The 24,553-nt window shown below is 49.2% G+C and overlaps 1 protein-coding gene across 1 annotated transcript in view; it reads right to left on the reverse strand.

Moving 5' to 3' along the window:
* galnt14 (UDP-N-acetyl-alpha-D-galactosamine:polypeptide N-acetylgalactosaminyltransferase 14 (GalNAc-T14)) overlaps nucleotides 1-24,553 on the reverse strand; it is a 316,616-nt gene that overhangs the window by 271,799 nt on the left and 20,264 nt on the right. The window contains exons 4-6 of the mRNA XM_072548892.1: nucleotides 20,140-20,205; nucleotides 18,412-18,533; nucleotides 13,623-13,710 (exon numbers count right to left, since the gene is read on the reverse strand). Of these exons, the coding sequence (XP_072404993.1) occupies nucleotides 13,623-13,710; nucleotides 18,412-18,533; nucleotides 20,140-20,205 (276 nt within the window). The remainder of the gene's footprint in view (nucleotides 1-13,622; nucleotides 13,711-18,411; nucleotides 18,534-20,139; nucleotides 20,206-24,553) is intronic.

Raw genomic sequence — 24,553 nt, forward strand, 5'->3', positions numbered from 1 at the left:
TTACTGACTGACCTCCCAAAGGGAGCTGTTATCCCATTACTGACTGACCTACCAAAGGGAGCTGTTTTCCTGTTACTGACTGACCTACAAAAGGGAGCTGTTTTCCTGTTACTGACTGACCTCCCAAAGGGAGCTGTTTTCCTGTTACTGACTGACCTCCCAAAGGGAGCTGTTTTCCTGTTACTGACTGACCTACCAAAGGGAGCTGTTTTCCTGTTACTGACTGACCTCCCAAAGGGAGCTGTTTTCCTGTTACTGACTGACCTACCAAAGGGAGCTGTTTTCCTGTTACTGACTGACCTCCCAAAGGGAGCTGTTTTCCTGTTACTGACTGACCTACCAAAGGGAGCTGTTTTCCTGTTACTGACTGACCTACCAAAGGGAGCTGTTTTCCTGTTACTGACTGACCTATCAAAGGGAGCTGTTTTCCTGTTACTGACTGACCTCCCAAAGGGAGCTGTTTTCCTGTTACTGACTGACCTACCAAAGGGAGCTGTTTTCCTGTTACTGACTGACCTCCCAAAGGGAGCTGTTATCCCATTACTGACTGACCTACCAAAGGGAGCTGTTTTCCCATTACTGACTGACCTCCCAAAGGGAGCTGTTTTCCCATTACTGACGGACCTCCCAAAGGGAGCTGTTTTCCTGTTACTGACTGACCTACCAAAGGGAGCTGTTTTCCTGTTACTGACTGACCTCCCAAAGGGAGCTGTTTTCCTGTTACTGACTGACCTCCCAAAGGGAGCTGTTTTCCTGTTACTGACTGACCTACCAAAGGGAGCTGTTATCCCATTACTGACTGACCTACCAAAGGGAGCTGTTATCCCATTACTGACTGACCTCCCAAAGGGAGCTGTTATCCCATTACTGACTGACCTCCCAAAGGGAGCTGTTATCCCATTACTGACTGACCTCCCAAAGGGAGCTGTTTTCCTGTTACTGACTGACCTACCAAAGGGAGCTGTTTTCCTGTTACTGACTGACCTACCAAAGGGAGCTGTTTTCCTGTTACTGACTGACCTCCCAAAGGGAGCTGTTATCCTGTTACTGACTGACCTACCAAAGGGAGATGTTATCCCATTACTGACTGACCTACCAAAGGGAGCTGTTATCCTGTTACTGACTGACCTCCCAAAGGGAGCTGTTTTCCTGTTACTGACTGACCTACCAAAGGGAGCTGTTTTCCTGTTACTGACTGACCTCCCAAAGGGAGCTGTTTTCCCATTACTGACTGAACTCCCAATGGGAGCTGTTTTCCTGTTACTGACTGACCTCCCAAAGGGAGCTGTTTTCCTGTTACTGACTGACCTCCCAAAGGGAGCTGTTTTCCTGTTACTGACTGACCTCCCAAAGGGAGCTGTTTTCCCATTACTGACTGACCTCCCAAAGGGAGCTGTTTTCCTGTTACTGACTGACCTACCAAAGGGAGCTGTTTTCCTGTTACTGACTGACCTCCCAAAGGGAGCTGTTTTCCTGTTACTGACTGACCTACCAAAGGGAGCTGTTATCCCATTACTGACTGACCTCCCAAAGGGAGCTGTTTTCCTGTTACTGACTGACCTCCCAAATGGAGCTGTTTTCCTGTTACTGACTGACCTCCCAAAGGGAGCTGTTTTCCTGTTACTGACTGACCTCCCAAAGGGAGATGTTTTCCTGTTACTGACTGACCTACCAAAGGGAGCTGTTTTCCTGTTACTGACTGACCTACCAAAGGGAGCTGTTATCCCATTACTGACTGACCTCCCAAAGGGAGCTGTTTTCCTGTTACTGACTGACCTACCAAAGGGAGCTGTTATCCTGTTACTGACTGACCTCCCAAAGGGAGCTGTTTTCCTGTTACTGACTTACCTACCAAAGGGAGCTGTTATCCTGTTACTGACTGACCTCCCAAAGGGAGCTGTTATCCTGTTACTGACTGACCTCCCAAATGGAGCTGTTTTCCTGTTACTGACTGACCTCCCAAATGGAGCTGTTTTCCTGTTACTGACTGACCTCCCAAAGGGAGCTGTTTTCCTGTTACTGACTGACCTACCAAAGGGAGCTGTTATCCTGTTACTGACTGACCTACCAAAGGGAGCTGTTATCCCATTACTGACTGACCTACCAAAGGGAGCTGTTTTCCTGTTACTGACTGACCTACCAAAGGGAGCTGTTTTCCTGTTACTGACTGACCTCCCAAAGGGAGCTGTTTTCCTGTTACTGACTGACCTACCAAAGGGAGCTGTTTTCCTGTTACTGACTGACCTACCAAAGGGAGCTGTTTTCCTGTTACTGACTGACCTACCAAAGGGAGCTGTTTTCCTGTTACTGACTGACCTCCCAAAGGGAGCTGTTATCCCATTCCTGACTGACCAACCAAAGGGAGCTGTTATCCCATTACTGACTGACCTACCAAAGGGAGCTGTTTTCCTGTTACTGTCTGACCTTCCAAAGGGAGCTGTTTTCCCATTACTGACTGACGTCCCAAAGGGAGCTTTTATCCCATTACTGACTGACCTACCAAAGGGAGCTGTTATCCTGTTACTGACTGACCTCCCAAAGGGAGCTGTTTTCCTGTTACTGACTGACCTACCAAAGGGAGCTGTTTTCCCATTACTGACAGACCTACCAAAGGGAGCTGTTATCCCGTTACTGACTGACCAACCAAAGGGACCTGTTATCCCATTACTGACTGACCAACCAAAGGGAGCTGTTATCCCATTACTGACTGACCTCCCAAAGGGAGCTGTTTTCCCATTACTGACTGACCTCCCAAAGGGAGCTGTTATCCCATTACTGACTGACCTACCAAAGGGAGCTGTTATCCTGTGACTGACTGACCTCCCAAAGGGAGCTGTTTTCCCATTACTGACTGACCTACCAAAGGGAGCTGTTTTCCCATTACTGACTGACCTCCCAAAGGGAGCTGTTTTCCTGTTACTGACTGACCTCCCAAAGGGAGCTTTTTTCCTGTTACTGACTGACCTCCCAAAGGGAGCTGTTTTCCTGTTACTGACTGACCTACCAAAGGGAGCTGTTTTCCTGTTACTGACTGACCTACCAAAGGGAGCTGTTTTCCTGTTACTGACTGACCTACCAAAGGGAGCTGTTATCCCATTACTGACTGACCTACCAAAGGGAGCTGTTTTCCTGTTACTGACTGACCTCCCAAAGGGAGCTGTTATCCCGTTACTGACTGACCTCCCAAAGGGAGCTGTTTTCCTGTTACTGACTGACCTACCAAAGGGAGCTGTTTTCCTGTTACTGACTGACCTCCCAAAGGGAGCTGTTTTCCTGTTACTGACTGACCTACCAAAGGGAGCTGTTTTCCTGTTACTGACTGATCTCCCAAAGGGAGCTGTTTTCCTGTTACTGACTGACCTCCCAAAGGGAGCTGTTTTCCTGTTACTGACTGACCTACCAAAGGGAGCTGTTTTCCTGTTACTGACTGACCTCCCAAAGGGAGCTGTTTTCCTCTTACTGACTGACCTACCAAAGGGAGCTGTTATCCCATTACTGACTGACCTACCAAAGGGAGCTGTTTTCCTGTTACTGACTGACCTACCAAAGGGAGCTGTTATCCCGTTACTGACTGACCTACCAAAGGGAGATGTTTTCCTGTTACTGACTGACCTACCAAAGGGAGCTGTTTTCCTGTTACTGATTGACCTACCAAAGGGAGCTGTTTTCCTGTTACTGACTGACCTACCAAAGGGAGCTGTTTTCCCGTTACTGACTGACCTACCAAAGGGAGCTGTTTTCCTGTTACTGACTGACCTACCAAAGGGAGCTCTTTTTCTGTTACTGACTGACCTACCAAAGGGAGCTGTTTTCCTGTTACTGACTGACCTACCAAAGGGAGCTGTTTTCCTGTTACTGACTGACCTCCCAAAGGGAGCTGTTTTCCCATTACTGACTGACCAACCAAAGGGAGCTGTTATCCTGTTACTGACTGACCTACCAAAGGGAGCTGTTTTCCTGTTACTGACTGACCTACCAAAGGGAGCTTTTTTCTTGTTACTGACTGACCTCCCAAAGGGAGCTGTTTTCCTGTTACTGACTGACCTCCCAAAGGGAGCTGTTTTCCTGTTACTGACTGACCTCCCAAAGGGAGCTGTTTTCCTGTTACTGACTGACCTACCAAAGGGAGCTGTTTTCCTGTTACTGACTGACCTCCCAAAGGGAGTTGTTTTCCTGTTACTGACTGACCTCCCAAAGGGAGCTGTTATCCTGTTACTGACTGACCTACCAAAGGGAGCTGTTTTCCCGTTACTGACTGACCTACCAAAGGGAGCTGTTTTCCCATTACTGACTGACCTCCCAAAGGGAGCTGTTTTCCCATTACTGACTGACCTCCCAAAGGGAGCTGTTTTCCCATTACTGACTGACCTCCCAAAGGGAGCTGTTTTCCTGTTACTGACTGACCTCCCAAAGGGAGCTGTTTTCCCGTTACTGACTGACCTACCAAAGGGAGCTGTTTTCCTGTTACTGACTGACCTCCCAAAGGGAGCTGTTATCCTGTTACTGACTGACCTACCAAAGGGAGCTGTTATCCTGTTACTGACTGACCTACCAAAGGGAGCTGTTATCCTGTTACTGACTGACCTCCCAATGGGAGCTGTTATCCTGTTACTGACTGACCTCCCAAAGGGAGCTGTTATCCTGTTACTGACTGACCCACCAAAGGGAGCTGTTTTCCTGTTACTGACTGACCTCCCAAAGGGAGCTGTTTTCCTGTTACTGACTGACCTACCAAAGGGAGGTGTTTTCCTGTTACTGACTGACCTACCAAAGGGAGCTGTTTTCCTGTTACTGACTGACCTACCAAAGGGAGCTGTTTTCCTGTTACTGACTGACCTACCAAAGGGAGCTGTTTTCCCATTACTGACTGACCTCCCAAAGGGAGCTGTTTTCCTGTTACTGACTGACCTCCCAAAGGGAGCTGTTTTCCTGTTACTGACTGACCACCCAAAGGGAGCTGTTATCCTGTTACTGACTGACCTACCAAAGGGAGCTGTTATCCTGTTACTGACTGACCTCCCAAAGGGAGCTGTTATCCTGTTACTGACTGACCTCCCAAAGGGAGCTGTTTTCCTGTTACTGACTGACCTCCCAAAGGGAGCTGTTTTCCGATTACTGACTGACCTACCAAAGGGAGCTGTTATCCTGTTACTGACTGACCTACCAATGGAGCTGTTATCCCATTACTGACTGACCGACCAAAGGGAGCTGTTTTCCTGTTACTGACTGACCTCCCAAAGTGAGCTGTTTTCCTGTTACTGACTGACCTCCCAAAGGGAGCTGTTTTCCTGTTACTGACTGACCTCCCAATGGGAGCTGTTTTCCTGTTACTGACTGACCTACCAAAGGGAGCTGTTTTCCCATTACTGACTGACCTCCCAAAGGGAGCTGTTATCCCATTACTGACTGACCTACCAAAGGGAGCTGTTTTCCTGTTACTGACTGACCTACTAAAGGGAGCTGTTTTCCTGTTACTGACTGACCTCCCAAAGGGAGCTGTTTTCCTGTTACTGACTGACCTCCCAAAGGGAGCTGTTTTCCTGTTACTGACTGACGTACCAAAGGGAGCTGTTTTCCTGTTACTGACTGACCTCCCAAAGGGAGCTGTTTTCCTGTTACTGACTGACCTCCCAAAGGGAGCTGTTTTCCTGTTACTGACTGACCTACCAAAGGGAGCTGTTTTCCTGTTACTGACTGACCTCCCAAAGGGAGCTGTTTTCCTGTTACTGACTGACCTACCAAAGGGAGCTGTTATCCTGTTACTGACTGACCTACCAAAGGGAGCTGTTTTCCTGTTAGTGACTGACCTACCAAAGGGAGCTGTTATCCCGTTACTGACTGACCTACCAAAGGGAGCTGTTTTCCTGTTACTGACTGACCTACCAAAGGGAGCTGTTTTCCTGTTACTGACTGACCTACCAAAGGGAGCTGTTTTCCTGTTACTGACTGACCTACCAAAGGGAGCTGTTTTCCCGTTACTGACTGACCTACCAAAGGGAGCTGTTTTCCTGTTACTGACTGACCTACCAAAGGGAGCTCTTTTCCTGTTACTGACTGACCTACCAAAGGGAGCTGTTTTCCTGTTACTGACTGACCTACCAAAGGGAGCTGTTTTCCTGTTACTGACTGACCTCCCAAAGGGAGCTGTTTTCCCATTACTGACTGACCAACCAAAGGGAGCTGTTATCCTGTTACTGACTGACCTACCAAAGGGAGCTGTTTTCCTGTTACTGACTGAACTACCAAAGGGAGCTTTTTTCCTGTTACTGACTGACCTACCAAAGGGAGCTGTTTTCCTGTTACTGACTGACCTCCCAAAGGGAGCTGTTTTCCTGTTACTGACTGACCTACCAAAGGGAGCTGTTTTCCTGTTACTGACTGACCTCCCAAAGGGAGTTGTTTTCCTGTTACTGACTGACCTCCCAAAGGGAGCTGTTATCCTGTTACTGACTGACCTACCAAAGGGAGCTGTTTTCCCATTACTGACTGACCTCCCAAAGGGAGCTGTTTTCCCATTACTGACTGACCTCCCAAAGGGAGCTGTTTTCCTGTTACTGACTGACCTACCAAAGGGAGCTGTTTTCCCGTTACTGACTGACCTACCAAAGGGAGCTGTTTTCCTGTTACTGACTGACCTCCCAAAGGGAGCTGTTATCCTGTTACTGACTGACCTACCAAAGGGAGCTGTTATCCCATTACTGACTGACCTACCAAAGGGAGCTGTTATCCTGTTACTGACTGACCTCCCAAAGGGAGCTGTTATCCTGTTACTGACTGACCCACCAAAGGGAGCTGTTTTCCCATTACTGACTGACCTCCCAAAGGGAGCTGTTTTCCTGTTACTGACTGACCTCCCAAAGGGAGCTGTTTTCCCGTTACTGACTGACCTACCAAAGGGAGCTGTTTTCCTGTTACTGACTGACCTCCCAAAGGGAGCTGTTATCCTGTTACTGACTGACCTACCAAAGGGAGCTGTTATCCTGTTACTGACTGACCTACCAAAGGGAGCTGTTATCCTGTTACTGACTGACCTCCCAATGGGAGCTGTTATCCTGTTACTGACTGACCTCCCAAAGGGAGCTGTTATCCTGTTACTGACTGACCTACCAAAGGGAGCTGTTATCCTGTTACTGACTGACCTCCCAAAGGGAGCTGTTATCCTGTTACTGACTGACCTACCAAAGGGAGCTGTTTTCCTGTTACTGACTGACCTACCAAAGGGAGCTGTTTTCCCATTACTGACTGACCTCCCAAAGGGAGCTGTTTTCTTGTTACTGACTGACCTCCCAAAGGGAGCTGTTTTCCTGTTACTGACTGACCACCCAAAGGGAGCTGTTATCCTGTTACTGACTGACCTACCAAAGGGAGCTGTTATCCTGTTACTGACTGACCTCCCAAAGGGAGCTGTTATCCTGTTACTGACTGACCTCCCAAAGGGAGCTGTTTTCCTGTTACTGACTGACCTCCCAAAGGGAGCTGTTTTCCGATTACTGACTGACCTACCAAAGGGAGCTGTTATCCTGTTACTGACTGACCTACCAATGGAGCTGTTATCCCATTACTGACTGACCGACCAAAGGGAGCTGTTTTCCTGTTACAGCCTGACCTCCCAAAGTGAGCTGTTTTCCTGTTACTGACTGACCTCCCAAAGGGAGCTGTTTTCCTGTTACTGACTGACCGACCAAAGGGAGCTGTTTTCCTGTTACTGACTGACCTACCAAAGGGAGCTGTTTTCCCATTGCTGACTGACCTCCCAAAGGGAGCTGTTATCCCATTACTGACTGACCTACCAAAGGGAGCTGGTTTCCTGTTACTGACTGACCTACCAAAGGGAGCTGTTTTCCCATTACTGACTGACCTCCCAAAGGGAGCTGTTTTCCTGTTACTGACTGACCTCCCAAAGGGAGCTGTTTTCCTGTTACTGACTGACCTACCAAAGGGAGCTGTTTTCCTGTTACTGACTGACCTCCCAAAGGGAGCTGTTTTCCTGTTACTGACTGACCTCCCAAAGGGAGCTGTTTTCCTGTTACTGACTGACCTACCAAAGGGAGCTGTTTTCCTGTTACTGACTGACCTACCAAAGGGAGCTGTTTTCCTGTTACTGACTGACCTCCCAAAGGGAGCTGTTTTCCTGTTACTGACTGACCTACCAAAGGGAGCTGTTTTCCTGTTTCTGACTGACCTCCCAAAGTGAGCTGTTTTCCTGTTAGTGACTGACCTACCAAAGGGAGCTGTTTTCCTGTTACTGACTGACCTCCCAAAGGGAGCTGTGTTCCTGTTACTGACTGACCTCCCAAAGGGAGCTGTTTTCCTGTTACTGACTGACCTACCAAAGGGAGCTGTTTTCCTGTTACTGACTGACCTCCCAAAGGGAGCTGTTTTCCTGTTACTGACTGACTTACCAAAGGGAGCTGTTTCCCTGTTACTGACTGACCTCCCAAAGGGAGCTGTTTTCCCATTACTGACTGACCTACCAAAGGGAGCTGTTATCCCATTACTGACTGACCTACCAAAGGGAGCTGTTTTCCTGTTACTGACTGACCTCCCAAAGGGAGCTGTTTTCCCATTACTGACTGACCTCCCAATGGGAGCTGTTTTCCTGTTACTGACTGACCTACCAAAGGGAGCTGTTTTCCTGTTACTGACTGACCTCCCAAAGGGAGCTGTTATTCCGTTACTGACTGACCTCCCAAAGGGAGCTGTTTTCCTGTTACTGACTGACCTACCAAAGGGAGCTGTTTTCCTGTTACTGACTGACCTACCAAAGGGAGCTGTTTTCCTGTTACTGACTGACCTACCAAAGGGAGCTGTTTTCCTGTTACTGACTGACCACCCAAAGGGAGCTGTTTTCCTGTTACTGACTGACCTCCCAAAGGGAGCTGTTTTCCCGTTACTGACTGACCTACCAAAGGGAGCTGTTTTCCTGTTACTGACTGACCTCCCAAAGGGAGCTGTTTTCCTGTTACTGACTGACCTACCAAAGGGAGCTGTTTTCCTGTTACTGACTGACCTCCCAAAGGGAGCTGTTATACTGTTGCTGACTGACCTCCCAAAGGGAGCTGTCATCCCGTTACTGACTGACCTCCCAAAGGGAGCTGTTTTCCTGTTACTGACTGACCTCCCAAAGGGAGCTGTTTTCCTGTTACTGACTGACCTACCAAAGGGAGCTGTTTTCCTGTTACTGACTGACCTCCCAAAGGGAGCTGTTTTCCTGTTACTGACTGAACTCCCAAAGGGAGCTGTTTTCCTGTTACTGACTGACCTACCAAAGGGAGCTGTTTTCCCGTTACTGACTGACGTAGCAAAGGGAGCTGTTTTCCTGTTACTGACTGACCTACCAAAGGGAGCTGTTTTCCTGTTACTGACTGACCTACCAAAGGGAGCTGTTTTCCCGTTACTGACTGACGTAGCAAAGGGAGCTGTTTTCCTGTTACTGACTGACCTCCCAAAGGGAGCTGTTTTCCTGTTACTGACTGACCTACCAAAGGGAGCTGTTTTCCCGTTACTGACTGACCTACCAAAGGGAGCTGTTTTCCTGTTACTGACTGACCTCCCAAAGGGAGCTGTTTTCCCATTACTGACTGACCTACCAAAGGGAGCTGTTTTCCTGTTACTGACTGACCTACCAAAGGGAGCTGTTTTCCCATTACTGACTGACCTCCCAAAGGGAGCTGTTTTCCCATTACTGACTGACCAACCAAAGGGAGCTGTTATCCTGTTACTGACTGACCTACCAAAGGGAGCTGTTTTCCTGTTACTGACTGACCTACCAAAGGGAGCTTTTTTCCTGTTACTGACTGACCTCCCAAAGGGAGCTGTTTTCCTGTTACTGACTGACCTCCCAAAGGGAGCTGTTTTCCTGTTACTGACTGACCTCCCAAAGGGAGCTGTTTTCCTGTTACTGACTGACCTACCAAAGGGAGCTGTTTTCCTGTTACTGACTGACCTCCCAAAGGGAGCTGTTTTCCTGTTACTGACTGACCTCCCAAAGGGAGCTGTTATCCTGTTACTGACTGACCTACCAAAGGGAGCTGTTTTCCTGTTACTGACTGACCTACCAAAGGGAGCTGTTTTCCCATTACTGACTGACCTCCCAAAGGGAGCTGTTTTCCCATTACTGACTGAACTCCCAAAGGGAGCTGTTATCCCATTACTGACTGACCTCCCAAAGGGAGCTGTTTTCCTGTTACTGACTGACCTACCAAAGGGAGCTGTTTTCCTGTTACTGACTGACCTCCCAAAGGGAGCTGTTTTCCCGTTACTGACTGACCTACCAAAGGGAGCTGTTTTCCTGTTACTGACTGACCTCCCAAAGGGAGCTGTTATCCTGTTACTGACTGACCTACCAAAGGGAGCTGTTATCCTGTTACTGACTGACCTCCCAAAGGGAGCTGTTATCCTGTTACTGACTGACCTACCAAAGGGAGCTGTTATCCTGTTACTGACTGACCTCCCAAAGGGAGCTGTTTTCCTGTTACTGACTGACCTACCAAAGGGAGCTGTTATCCTGTTACTGACTGACCTCCCAAAGGGAGCTGTTATCCTGTTACTGACTGACCTCCCAAAGGGAGCTGTTATCCTGTTACTGACTGACCCACCAAAGGGAGCTGTTTTCCTGTTACTGACTGACCTCCCAAAGGGAGCTGTTTTCCTGTTACTGACTGACCTACCAAAGGGAGCTGTTTTCCTGTTACTGACTGACCTACCAAAGGGAGCTGTTTTCCTGTTACTGACTGACCTACCAAAGGGAGCTGTTTTCCTGTTACTGACTGACCTACCAAAGGGAGCTGTTTTCCTGTTACTGACTGACCTACCAAAGGGAGCTGTTTTCCTGTTACTGACTGACCTCCCAAAGGGAGCTGTTTTCCTGTTACTGACTGACCACCCAAAGGGAGCTGTTATACTGTTACTGACTGACCTACCAAAGGGAGCTGTTATCCTGTTACTGACTGACCTCCCAAAGGGAGCTGTTATCCTGTTACTGACTGACCTCCCAAAGGGAGCTGTTTTCCTGTTACTGACTGACCTCCCAAAGGGAGCTGTTTTCCCATTACTGACTGACCTACCAAAGGGAGCTGTTATCCTGTTACTGACTGACCTACCAAAGGGAGCTGTTATCCCATTACTGACTGACCGACCAAAGGGAGCTGTTTTCCTGTTACTGACTGACCTCCCAAAGTGAGCTGTTTTCCTGTTACTGACTGACCTACCAAAGGGAGCTGTTTTCCCATTACTGACTGACCTCCCAAAGGGAGCTGTTATCCCATTACTGACTGACCTACCAAAGGGAGCTGTTTTCCTGTTACTGACTGACCTCCCAAAGGGAGCTGTTTTCCTGTTACTGACTGACCTCCCAAAGGGAGCTGTTTTCCTGTTACTGACTGACCTCCCAAAGGGAGCTGTTTTCCTGTTCCTGACTGACCTACCAAAGGGAGCTGTTTTCCTGTTACTGACTGACCTCCCAAAGGGAGCTGTTTTCCTGTTACTGACTGACCTCCCAAAGGGAGCTGTTTTCCTGTTCCTGACTGACCTACCAAAGGGAGCTGTTTTCCTGTTACTGACTGACCTACCAAAGGGAGCTGTTTTCCTGTTACTGACTGACCTCCCAAAGGGAGCTGTTTTCCTGTTACTGACTGACCTACCAAAGGGAGCTGTTTTCCTGTTACTGACTGACCTCCCAAAGGGAGCTGTTTTCCTGTTACTGAATGACCTACCAAAGGGAGCTGTTTTCCTGTTACTGACTGACCTCCCAAAGGGAGCTGTTTTCCTGTTACTGACTGACCTCCCAAAGGGAGCTGTTTTCCTGTTCCTGACTGACCTACCAAAGGGAGCTGTTTTCCTGTTACTGACTGACCTCCCAAAGGGAGCTGTTATCTCATTACTGACTGACCTCCCAAAGGGAGCTGTTATCCCGTTACTGACTGACCTACCAAAGGGAGCTGTTTTCCTGTTACTGACTGACCTCCCAAAGGGAGCTGTTTTCCTGTTACTGACTGACCTCCCAAAGGGAGCTGTTTTCCTGTTACTGACTGACCAACCAAAGGGAGCTGTTATCCTGTTACTGGCTGACCTACCAAAGGGAGCTGTTTTCCTGTTACTGACTGACCTACCAAAGGGAGCTGTTTTCCCATTACTGACTGACCTCCCAAAGGGAGCTGTTTTCCCATTACTGACTGACCTCCCAAAGGGAGCTGTTATCCCATTACTGACTGACCTCCCAAAGGGAGCTGTTTTCCCATTACTGACTGACATCCCAAAGGGAGCTGTTTTCCTGTTACTGACTGACCTCCCAAAGGGAGCTGTTTTCCTGTTACTGACTGACCTCCCAAAGGGAGCTGTTTTCCTGTTACTGACTGACCTCCCAAAGGGAGCTGTTTTCCTGTTACTGACTGACCTCCCAAAGGGAGCTGTTTTCCTGTTACTGACTGACCTACCAAAGGGAGCTGTTTTCCTGTTACTGACTGACCTCCCAAAGGGAGCTGTTATCCTGTTACTGACTGACCTCCCAAAGGGAGCTGTTTTCCTGTTACTGACTGACCTACCAAAGGGAGCTGTTTTCCTGTTACTGACTGACCTACCAAAGGGAGCTGTTTTCCTGTTACTGACTGACCTCCCAAAGGGAGCTGTTATCCCATTACTGACTGACCTACCAAAGGGAGCTGTTATCCCATTACTGACTGACCGACCAAAGGGAGCTGTTTTCCTGTTACTGACTGACCTCCCAAAGATAGCTGTTTTCCCATTACTGACTGACCTACCAAAGGGAGCTGTTATCCTGTTACTGACTGACCTACCAAAGGGAGCTGTTATCCCATTACTGACTGACCTCCCAAAGGGAGCTGTTATCCCATTACTGACTGACCTCCCAAAGGGAGCTGTTATCCTGTTCCTGACTGACCTCCCAAAGGGAGCTGTTTTCCTGTTACTGACTGACCTCCCAAAGCGAGCTGTTTTCCCGTTACTGACTGACCTACCAAATGGAGCTGTTTTCCTGTTACTGACTGACCTACCAAAGGGAGCTGTTATCCCATTACTGACTGACCTCCCAAAGGGAGCTGTTTTCCTGTTACTGACTGACCTACCAAAGGGAGCTGTTATCCTGTTACTGACTGACCTCCCAAAGGGAGCTGTTTTCCTGTTACTGACTGACCTCCCAAAGGGAGCTGTTTTCCTGTTACTGACTGACCTCCCAAAGGGAGCTGTTTTCCTGTTACTGACTGACCTACCAAAGGGAGCTGTTTTCCTGTTACTGACTGACCTCCCAAAGGGAGCTGTTTTCCTGTTACTGACTGACCTACTAATGGGAGCTGTTTTCCTGTTACTGACTGACCTACCAAAGGGAGCTGTTTTCCCATTACTGACTGACCTCCCAAAGGGAGCTGTTTTCCTGTTACTGACTGACCTACCAAAGGGAGCTGTTTTCCTGTTACTGACTGACCTACCAAAGGGAGCTGTTTTCCTGTTACTGACTGACCTCCCAAAGGGAGCTGTTTTCCTGTTACTGACTGACCTCCCAAAGGGAGCTGTTTTCCTGTTACTGACTGACCTACCAAAGGGAGCTGTTTTCCCGTTACTGACTGACCTACCAAAGGGAGCTGTTTTCCCTTTACTGACAGACCTACCTCCTCTCAGATCCGATGAAGCTGCCACGTATGCGAAGGTGTCCATGTTGATGATGTCAATGACGGGACTAAGCACACGGGTTGGATCCTAACATGGAGAAGATGCAGTAAATAAACATGATTGAGGTGTGATCCGACAGCAACACCATTGCAATGTGACCCATATACCACCTTTGATCAACAGGGGTATCTATATTTTCTCAGGCTGTAGCACTTATTGTTGGAACACAAGTAGCCTGTTCGGCCGTGTTCTACAACATAATCACAGCTTCTCCCGAATTTCAACTCCCAACGATATCCCGGATTCCCCAAGAAGCTAAAACGCCCTCTATCTCAGATTTAAATCTAGTCAATGATGCAGTGGTTCCCAACCCTGAGGGGGAGAGAATTTCACAGATTTAACCCTCACACCCTCCAAATGAAGGCCTTAAATTAGTCCTAAATGATGTGGCCCAGACCTGAGACTTTGCTCACGAGACCGACCCCCTCCAGGGGCATCAGCCTCCCAGTACCTACCCTGTCATGCCCCTTCAGAATCCTGTCCAGTCCTAATGATTTGACCTCTTGTCTCTGTGAACTCAGCAGGTTACAGAGTCAGACAGCACAGAAGCGGTCCATCACATCTGTCCTGTCCTGTCTACTTTAATCCCACTTCCCCACATTTGGCCCACAGCCTTGAAATTTCTGACATTTCAAGTGCCCATCCAACTATTTTTTTAACGTTTGCAGTGTTTCCCACCTCAACAACTCTCCCAGGCAGCGCACTCCAGACTTCCAACACTCTCTCAGCAATAACATCTATCCTCACATCCCCAATAAACATGCTGCCTCTCACTTTTAAATTATTCCCCCTTGTTACTGACCCATCAAACAAGGGCAACAGTTACGTTCTATTCCCCCCATCCATGTCTCTCATAACCTTATCCACCTCAGTCACCTTCCCCGCTCAGCCTCCTCAACTCTAACCCGAGTGTATCCAGCCTCTCTCCATCGCTGAAATGCTCCATCCCAGGCAGGGTCCTGGTGAGTCTCCCCCCACACCCCCCTCCAGTGTGACCCCAATCCTTCCTACAGTGCGGTGAACAGGACAACACACACTGCTCCAGCTGGGGCTTCACCAACTCCAACAATAACCTCTCTGCTGGGATAATCTACACCATGAGTGATAAACGCCTGTATCTCTCCTCACCTTGACAAGGATGTTGCCAGGGTTGGAGGATTTGAGCTTTAGGGAGAGGCTGAACAGGCTGGGGCTGTTTTCCCTGGAGCGCCGGAGGCTGAGGGGTGACCTTATAGAGGTTTACAAAATTATGAGGGGCATGGATAGGATAAATAGACAAAGTCTTTTCCCGGGGGTTGAGGAGTCTAGAACTAGAGGGAATAGGTTTAGGGTGAGAGGGGAAAGATATAAAAGAGACCTAAGAGGCAACGTTTTCACACAGAGGGTGGTACATGTATGGAATGAGCTGCCAGAGGATGTGGTGGAGGCTGGTACAATTGCAATATTTAAGAGACATTTGGATGGGTATATGAATAGGAAGGGTTTGGAGGGATATGGGCTGGGTGCTGGCAGGTGGGACTAGATTGGGTTGGGCGGCACGGTGGCCCAGTGGTTAGCACTGCTGCCTCACAGCGCCAGAGACCCGGGTTCAATTCCCGCCTCAGGCGACTGACTGTGTGGAGTTTGCACATTCTCCCCGTGTCTGCGTGGGTTTCCTCCGGGTGCTCCGGTTTCCTCCCACAGTCCAAAGATGTGCAGGTTAGGTGGATTGGCCATGCTAAATTGCCAATAGTGTTAGGTAAGGGGTAGGGGTAGATGTAGATGTAGGGGTATGGGTGGGTTACGCTTCGGCGGGGCGGTGTGGACTTGTTGGGCCGAAGCGCCTGTTTCCACACTGTAAGTAATCTAATCTAATCTAATCTGGTCGGCATGGACGGGTTGGACCGAAGGGTCTGTTTCCATGCTGTACATCTCTATGATTCTATGACTCTATGACATCCTGGTAAATCTCCTCTGCACCCTCTCTAAAGCTTCCACATCTTTCCAATATCGAGGCAACTAGAACTGAACACAATATTCCAAGTTTGGTCTAACCAGGGCTCGACAGAGCTGCAGCATAACCTCACGGCTCTTAAACTCAATCCCCCTGCTAATGAAAGCCAACACACCGCACGCCTTCTTAACAACCCCATGAACTTAAGTGGCAAATTTGAGGGAACTATTCACATAGACCCCGAGGTCCACCTGTCCCCCCACACTGCCAAGAAGTGTGCCTTTAACCCTGTTCTGCATTCAAATTTGACATTCCAAAACTGATTACTTCACACTTTTCCAGGTTGAACTCCATCTACTACTTATCAGCCCAGTCCTGCATCCTGTCAATGTCTCGTTGCAACCTACAACAGCCACAACACTATCCACAACTCCACCAACCTTGGTGTCATTGGCAAACGTACAAGCCCACCCTTCCACTTCCTCATCCAAGTCATTGATAAAAATCACAAGCCAATCTCTGTGGAACATCACTGGTCACCGAGCTCCAGGCTGAATACTTTCCATCGACCACCACCCTCTGTCTTCTATGGGCCAGGCAATTCTATATCCAGACAGTCAAATCTCCCTGTATCCCATGCTTCCTTACTTTATGAATGATCCTACCATGGGGAACCTTATCAAAAGCCTTGCTAAAATCCATGTGTACACCACATCTACTGCTCTACCTTAATCACTGTGTTTTGTCACATTCTCAAAGAATTCAATAAGGTTTGCGAGGCGTGACCTGCCCCTCACAAAGCCATGCTGACTATCTCTAACCAAACTATGGTTTTCCAAGTAATCATAAATCCTGTCTCTCAGAATCCTCTCCAATACATTGCCCACCACTGACATAAGACTGACTGGTCTGACATTCCCAGGATTATCCCTATTCCCTTTCTTGAACAAGGGAATAACATTTGACAATCTCCAATGATCTGGCGCTACTCTAGTGGACAGTGAGGATGCAAAGATCACTGCCATAGGCGCAGTAATCTCTTCCCTCGCTTCTTGTAGTAACCTTGGGTATATCCTGTCTGACCCGGGGATTTATCTATCCTTATGTTTTTCAAAATTTTCAGCACATCCTCCTTCTTCATATCAGCCTGTTTCATGCTGTCCTCAGAAATGTCAAGGTCCCTCTCAGTGGTGAATACTGAGGCAAAGTATTCATTAAGGACCTCCCCTATCCCCTCCGACTCCAGGAACAAGTTCCCTCCACTATCCCTGATCGGCCCTACCCTCACTCTGACCAGCCTCGTGTTATGGATGGGATGGAACTGTCCTTAAACGTCAAATACCATTTGACTGGGAAATATTCAAATTTCTTGCAGGTAATCAATGGCCCTTTATCTGTGACCAACACTTCTGGGAGTCTGTGTATTGCAATAGCTGTGTGCAGTTTTTCTATCATCGTCCCCATGTTTGATTAATAAATTCTATCCACATCCAGTCACTTTGAATGTGCACCCACGATGACTAAAACCATTGAGCCCATGAAAGGACGTGCATAGTCAATGTGTAACAGAGTCCAGGGTTTAGCCAGCCATTCCCATGAATATGGGTGAGCTACTGGTGGTAGATTTAGTTGTTGTTGACACTCTGGGCATTGCCCTACCAACGCAGCTATGTCTGCATCCAATCCTGGCCACAGACATCACTTCTGCTCAGAAATATAAATATTAAGCGTTATTTGTATACATTCGACCAAAATGACTAAGGTCACACTGACTCAAAGTATATTTTATCTTGTCACCACGATTGTCCCTCACATAAACTAACTGTGTTTTGCAGCTTTTCTGAGGAATCATTGACAGATATATATGACTCTGTCTATTTGTCAGAGTTATAACATTATATTAAAAATATCGGAGGCCCGAGTACACACCCTTGCAATATATCACTCACTGGAGCCTGCCAATTTAAAAAGGCTTTCATTCTTTTCCTCGGCTTTCTATCCAAGTTCATACAATAACGATAAACCCATCGCCCAATGTGGGTGCAGTCTTAGCAGGAAACACTTGTCAAAACCAATTTGGAGACCCACACATACCGAGAAGAAATATCAGAAAACAAGAGCAGGATATTTCCTGAAATTGACTGAGGCAATGAAAGGACACAACTCTGTCGTTACTGTGATGGTGTTAGGATGTGTCTCTCCCTTTACTGTGATGGTGTTAGGATGTGTCTGTCCCTTTACTGTGATGGTGTTAGGATGTGTCTCTCCCTTTACTGTGACGGTGTTAGGATGTGTCTGTCCCTTTACTGTGACGGTGTTAGGATGTGTCTGTCCCTTTACTGTGACGGTGTTAGGATGTGTCTGTCCCTTTACTGTGACGGTGTTAGGATGTGTCTCTCCCTTTACTGTGACGGTGTTAGGATGTGTCTCTCCCTTTACTGTGACGGTGTTAGGATGTGTCTCTCCCTTTACTGTGACGGTGTTAGGATGTGTCTCTCCCTTTACTGTGACGGTGTTAGGATGTGTCTCTCCCTTTACGGTGTCGGTGTTAGGATGTGTCTCTCCCTTTACTGTGACGGTGTTAGGATGTGTCTCTCCCTTTACTGTGACGGTGTTAGGATGTGTCTCTCCCTTTACTGTGACGGTGTTAGGATGTGTCTCTCCCTTTACTGTGATGGTGTTAGGATGTGTCTGTCCCTTTACTGTGATGGTGTTCGGATGTGTCTGTCCCTTTAAGGTGATGATGTTCGGATGTGTCTGTCCCTTTAAGGTGATGCTGTTCGGATGTATCTTACCTCTTTCATTCTCTGCAGTAGTGGGGGCAGCCAATCCTTGTTCACCTCACAGTGACTGTCCAGGAAGGTCAGGACACCAGCTTCAGCAGCATCTGCGCCGCGGACCCGGGACCTGATTAACCCTGAGCAGAGGCAGAATGACATTGCTGTGATCTGCTGCAGCTTCAGCCCTGGCACTGCGGCTGCTTTGTGAGGTTTACTAACTCTGACTTCCACACATCTCCACCAGACTCCAGCTCCCCCTTTCCCCCCCCCTCCATCTCAGAGAACCACTGATCCCAGCTTCATCCAGACCTTTTTCGAAAATTTCCTTTATTCTCTTTTGGGATGTGGGTGTCACTGACTGGGCCCAGTATTTATTGCCCGTCCCTAGTTGCCCCCTTGTGAAGCTGGGACTGAGCTGCCTTCTTGAGCCGCTGCAGTCCACCTGCTGCAGGTTGACCCACAATTTCCCTCGGGAGGGAATTCCAGGATTCTGACCCAGCGACAGTGAGGGAACGGCGATACATTTCCAAGTCAGGGTGGTGAGTGGCTTGGAGGGGAACCTTCAGTGGGTGGTGTTCTCACGCATCTGCTGCCCTTGTCCTTTTAGATGGAATTGGTCGTGGGTGTGGAAGGTGCTGTCTGAGGATCTGGGTTGAATTTCCGCAGGGCGTCTTGTCGATAGTACACACTGCTGCTACTGAGCATCACCAGCTGAGTTCCTGGTTAATGGTAAACCCGTGGATATTGCTCGTGGGGGCAACAGCAAGGGTGATGCCACTGAAGGTCAAGGGGTGGTGGTTGGATCGTCTCTTATTGGTGATGGTCATAGCCTGGCATTTATGGGGCACGAATGTTACTTGCCACTTGTCAGCCCAAGCCCAAGCCTGGATATAGTCCAGATCTTGTTTCATTTGAACGTAGAATCTGAGGAGTCACAAATGATGCTGAACATGTGTGCAGTCATCGGTGAACATTCCCAATCTTTAATTTTCTGATGGAGGGTAGGTCATTGATGAAGCAGCTGAAGATGGTTGGACCTAGGACACTACCCTGAGGGACTCCTGCAGAGATGTACTGAACCTGAGATGACTGACCTCCAATAACCACAACCAGGTATGAGTACCAGGTATGAGTCCAGCTCAAAGAGTTTGCCCCAAATACCCACTGATTCCAGTTTTGCCCCGAGGCTCATTCTCAGTGGGAGCACTTTGAGAACTGGCCTCAGTGTCATGGCCAAGCTGGGTCAGACCTGCTCAGGATCGCCTGCTAGTGGTTCCCCCATCCTCACCCCCAGCCTGGCTTCATCACTGGGGGGGGGGGGGTACCTCCCTGTGGCTGCTGAGTGAGCTAGGGTGAAGAGCTCTGCAGTCGAACAGCTGGGTGAGAGAGTGGTGCTCCGTTTCGGTCCCTGAACCACACCACCACCCCCCACCCACCCCCACCCCCACCCACCGACTCCCAAACCGTACCTCAGAGTCCGGCTCTTCAGGAAGGGACTGAGGAAACTGGGTGGTTTGAATGGGAGCCCAGAAATGAACCTTTGGCATCATCAGGTGGGACTTCTGTGCCATCCGACACTCCCCTTCCCCCCCCCCCCCCCCCCCACCTCACCCCTGAAGGAGCTGGCCCTTTAATTAAAGGGGCCACACCCTTCGGCAGGGCTGTCGCGTGTCACACAGAAAACAAGGGAACACGGAGAGGGGCCGGGGGAGTTTGGAAACCGAGCAATCCTCCCCATCTCACCTTCACGCTGCGCGTTCCTCAGACATTTCACCTTCGGAAGTTTGGTCAGCAGCTGGCAGTCAGCAGCTAGAGGGAGAGAATGGCACTGATCAGGCACTTCACAGTAAACCAAACATTCTCGCTGCCATCCCGAATTTTTTTTAGATTAGATTAGATTAGATTACTTACAGTGTGGAAACAGGCCCTTCGGCCCAACAAGTCCACACCGCCCCGCCGAAGCGTAACCCACCCATACCCCTACATCTACATTTACCCCTTACCTAACACTATGGGCAATTTAGCATGGCCAATTCACCTGGCCTGCACATCTTTGGACTGTGGGAGGAAACCGGAGCACCCGGAGGAAACCCACGCAGACACGGGGAGAACGTGCAAACTCCACACAGACAGTCCCTGAATTGCCCCTGACTGTGGCTTCCACGATCATTTCGGAAGTTAGTTCACCGGGAACCACATTGCTGTGGGTCTGGAGTCACGTGTCGGTCAGGATGGCTGTCCCTGAAGGTAATCTGGGAGGCACAGCGACCCCTTCTACAATGGCCATGTTCCACTAGCTTTTCATCCAAGGTTTTATCAACTTTAAAGTTCACCATCTGTTAGGGGGTGAATGTCCCCTGACCATTAACCTGGCCTTCGGAATGTTTAGCCGAGGCCAGGCCACCAGCACCTCGGAGTGTAAGAAGTGAACCATAAGTTAGATTTAATTCAGGACAATGTCCATCAGCCGCTGGGGGAGAGAGGGCACAGACAGAGGGAGGGACAGACAGAGCGAGGGACAGACAGAGCGAGGGACAGACAGAGGGAGGGACAGACAGAGGGAGGGACAGACAGAGGGAGGGACAGACAGAGAGGGGTACAGAGAGAGTGAGGGACAGACAGAGTGAGGGACAGACAGAGTAGCCACAGACAGAGTGAGGTACAGACAGAGTTGAGGTACTGACAGATCAAGGCACAGACAGAGCGAGGCACAGACAGAGCGAGGCACAGACAGACCAAGGGACAGACAGACCGAGGCACAGACAGAGTGAGGCACAGACAGAGTGAGGTACAGACAGAGTAGCCACAGACAGAGTGAAGGACAGACAGAGTGAGGTACAGACAGATCGAGGCACAGACCGAGCGAGGCACAGACAGAGTGAGGGACAGACAGAGTGAGGGACAGACAGAGCGAGGGACAGACAGAGCGAGGGACAGACAGAGCGAGGGACAGACAGAGGGAAGGACAGACAGAGCGAGGGACAGACAGAGTGAGGTACAGACTGATTAAGGCACAGACAGAGTGAGGTACAGAGTGAGGTACAGACAGACTGAAGTACAGACAGAGTAAGGTTCAGACAGAGTGAAGTACAGACAGCATGAGGTACAGACAGAGCGAGGTACGGACAGAGTAAGGTTCAGACAGAGTAAGGTTCAGACAGAGTGAAGTACAGATAGCGTGAGGTACAGAGTGAGGTACAGACAGACTGAAGTACAGGCAGAGTAAGGTTCAGACAGAGTGAAGTACAGACAGAGTGACGTACAGACAGAGTGAAGTACAGACAGAGTGAGGGACAGGCAGAGTGAGGGACAGGCAGAGCGAGGTACAGGCAGAGCGAGGTACAGGCAGAGTGAGGGACAGACAGAATGAGGTACAGAGTGAGGTACAGGCAGAGTGGTTGACAGAGTGAGGTACAGACATTGTGAGGTACAGAGTTAGGTACAGACAGACTGAAGTACAGGCAGAGTAAGGTTCAGACAGAGTGAGGTACAGACAGAGTGAGGTATAGACAGAGTGAGGTACAGACATAGCGAGGTACAAACAGAGTGAGGTACAGACAGAGTGAGGCACAGACAGAGCCAGGCACTGACGGGGTGAGGCAGGCACAGAGTGAGGTACAGACAGAGTGAGGTACAGACAGAGTGAGGGACAGACAGAGTGAGGTACAGACAGAGTGAGGGACAGACAGAGTGAGGGACAGACAGAGTGAGGACAGACTGAGTGAGGCACAGACAAAGCGAGGCACAGACAGAGTGAGACACAGACAGAATGAGGTACAGGCAGAACGATGTACAGGCAGAGTGAGGTACAGGCAGAGTGAGGTACAAATAGAGTGAGGGACAGACAGAACGAGGTACAGGCAGAGTGAGGTAAAGGCAGAGTGAGGCACAGACAGAGTGAGGTTCAGACAGAGCGAGGCACAGAGTGAGGTACAGACAGAGTGAGGTACAGACAGAACAAGATACAGGCAGAGTGAGGTACAGAGTGAGGGACAGGCAGAGTGAGGGACAGGCAGAGTGAGGGACAGACAGAGTGAAGTACAGACATAGCGAGGTACAGACATAGCGAGGTACAGAGTGAGATACAGACATAGCGAGGTACAGACAGAGTGAGGTACAGACAGAGTGAGGTACAGGCTGACCAAATGTGGGTTTCTGAGAATTTGCCGCCCAGTTGGAATTCAGGTGTGTTACAAAGTGCTTTGTACCTTCTTTCCCGAGACTGTGTTCAACAATAACATTGTTGAATAATTGATATTGTTTAATGTTCAACATTTTCAGAAAGGGTTCATCTAAAGGGGTAGGTCATACTGAGAGAGCTCAGACCCCTGGTGTCCTCCTCCTGCTCTGTGCGTGTCAAACCAGGCATGGGGACAGCATGTGGACGGGAAGGGTCTCCAGCTGCAGCTCCTGGGAGTTCAGGTTTCTGGGCTGGGGACACTGTGGGTCATCCATCAAGCTGAGGGTGTTGTGGACAGCACGGACAGGGAGATGGTCAGACTGCAGGCTCTGAATCCACAGGCAGCACAGGAAGGGGTGACCACCGGGCAGGGGAAGGGGGCTAGGCAGGTCCCCCCTGTGTGTGTGTGTGTGTGTGTCTGTGTGCGTGTGCGTGCGTGCGTGCGTGTGTGTGTGTCTGTGTGTGTGTGTGTGTCTGTGTGTGTGTGTGTCTGTGTGTGTGTGTGCGTATGTGTGTGTCTGTGTGTGTGTGTGTCTGTGTGTGTGTGTATGTGTGCATGTGTGTCTGTGTGTGTGTGTGTCTGTGTCTGTGTCTGTGTGTGTGTGTGTGTGTATATCTGTGTGTGTCTGTGCCTGTGTGTGCGTATGTGTGTGTGTGCGTATGTGTCTGTGTGTGTGTGTGTGTGCATCTGTGTGTGTGTGTGTGCCTGTGTGTGTGCTTATGTGTGTGTGTGTGTGTGTGCGTATGTGTCTGTGTGTGTGTGTGTGTGTGTGTGCGTCTGTGTGTGTGTGTGTCTGTGTGTGTGTGTGTCTGTGTGTGTGTGTCTGTGTGTGTGTCTGTGTGTGTGTGTGTCTGTGTGTGTGCGTGTGTGTGTGTCTGTGTGTGTGTGTCTGTGTGTGTGTGTCTGTGTGTGTGTGTGCGTATGTGTGTGTGTCTGTGTGTGTGTGTCTGTGTGCGTGTGTGTGTGTGTCTGTGTGTGTGTGTGTCTGTGTGTGTGCGTCTGTGTGTGTGTGTGTGTGTGTGTGTGTGTGTGTCTGTGTCTGTGTGTGTGTCTGTGTGTGTGTGTGTGTCTGTGTGTGTGTGGGTAGGTGGGTGGGGGTGTAACAGCCGTTCAGGGGAAGGTGTGAGAATTGTTATCGGGGATTTAATTGTGAAGTGTTTTTGTATCGAACCACGAGATACCTGAAAGGTAGCAAACTCAGGATTAATACCAGTGCCGCGTGCCAGTCAGGGTAGGCCCAGCTGGGAAGGTCAGGGGGGTTCCATCAGTATTCATGGGGACAGCCTGGATGGGCGATGGTGGGAACAGGAAGTTTGAGATATGTGCAATACAGGAACACGTGTAATTGTATTTTATCTGCATTGAGATTGAGCTAATCAAATTGCCCATTATATCAGCGAGATGGAAGTGTCAAAGGGATGGTTTTCTGAACTCGTACATTGAAGAAGCATTTGGAGAACAGCCGTCCTAGACTGGGTGTTGCGTCATGAGAAAGGAATAATTGGACGTCTAGTTGTACAGGCCCCTTGGGTAAGGAGCGACCACAAGGTGAGAGAATTCCTCAGCAACACGGAAAAAGATGGAGGGGATTCGCTGACTCGGCTCCGGAATCCAAACAGAGAGAGGATCCCGGTTTGAGGCGGGGAGTTGGCGGAGAGATTGGGGAACGTCGCTGAACGGGATGATGTTGGAAAGGCAACGGCAGACGTTCAGAAAGCACATGGATGAACTGTCACAATTGTCCATTCCTGTCCCATTTCATAAAATGGGAAAGACAGAAAAACATGGCTTACGAGGGAAATTAGGGCCAGTATTAGATCCAAGGAAGGGGCACGTCAATTAGCTAGAAAAACAACAGGTCATGAACGAGGATAAAGGGATTGATTCAGAAAGGGGGAAACAGAATATGAGTGTAAGCTTGTGGGGAACACAAAGACTCGTAAAGTTTCTGACAGATGTGTGAAGAGAAAAAGATT

This window comes from Chiloscyllium punctatum, chromosome 3 (genome assembly GCF_047496795.1).
Source record: "Chiloscyllium punctatum isolate Juve2018m chromosome 3, sChiPun1.3, whole genome shotgun sequence".
NCBI lineage: Eukaryota > Metazoa > Chordata > Chondrichthyes > Orectolobiformes > Hemiscylliidae > Chiloscyllium > Chiloscyllium punctatum.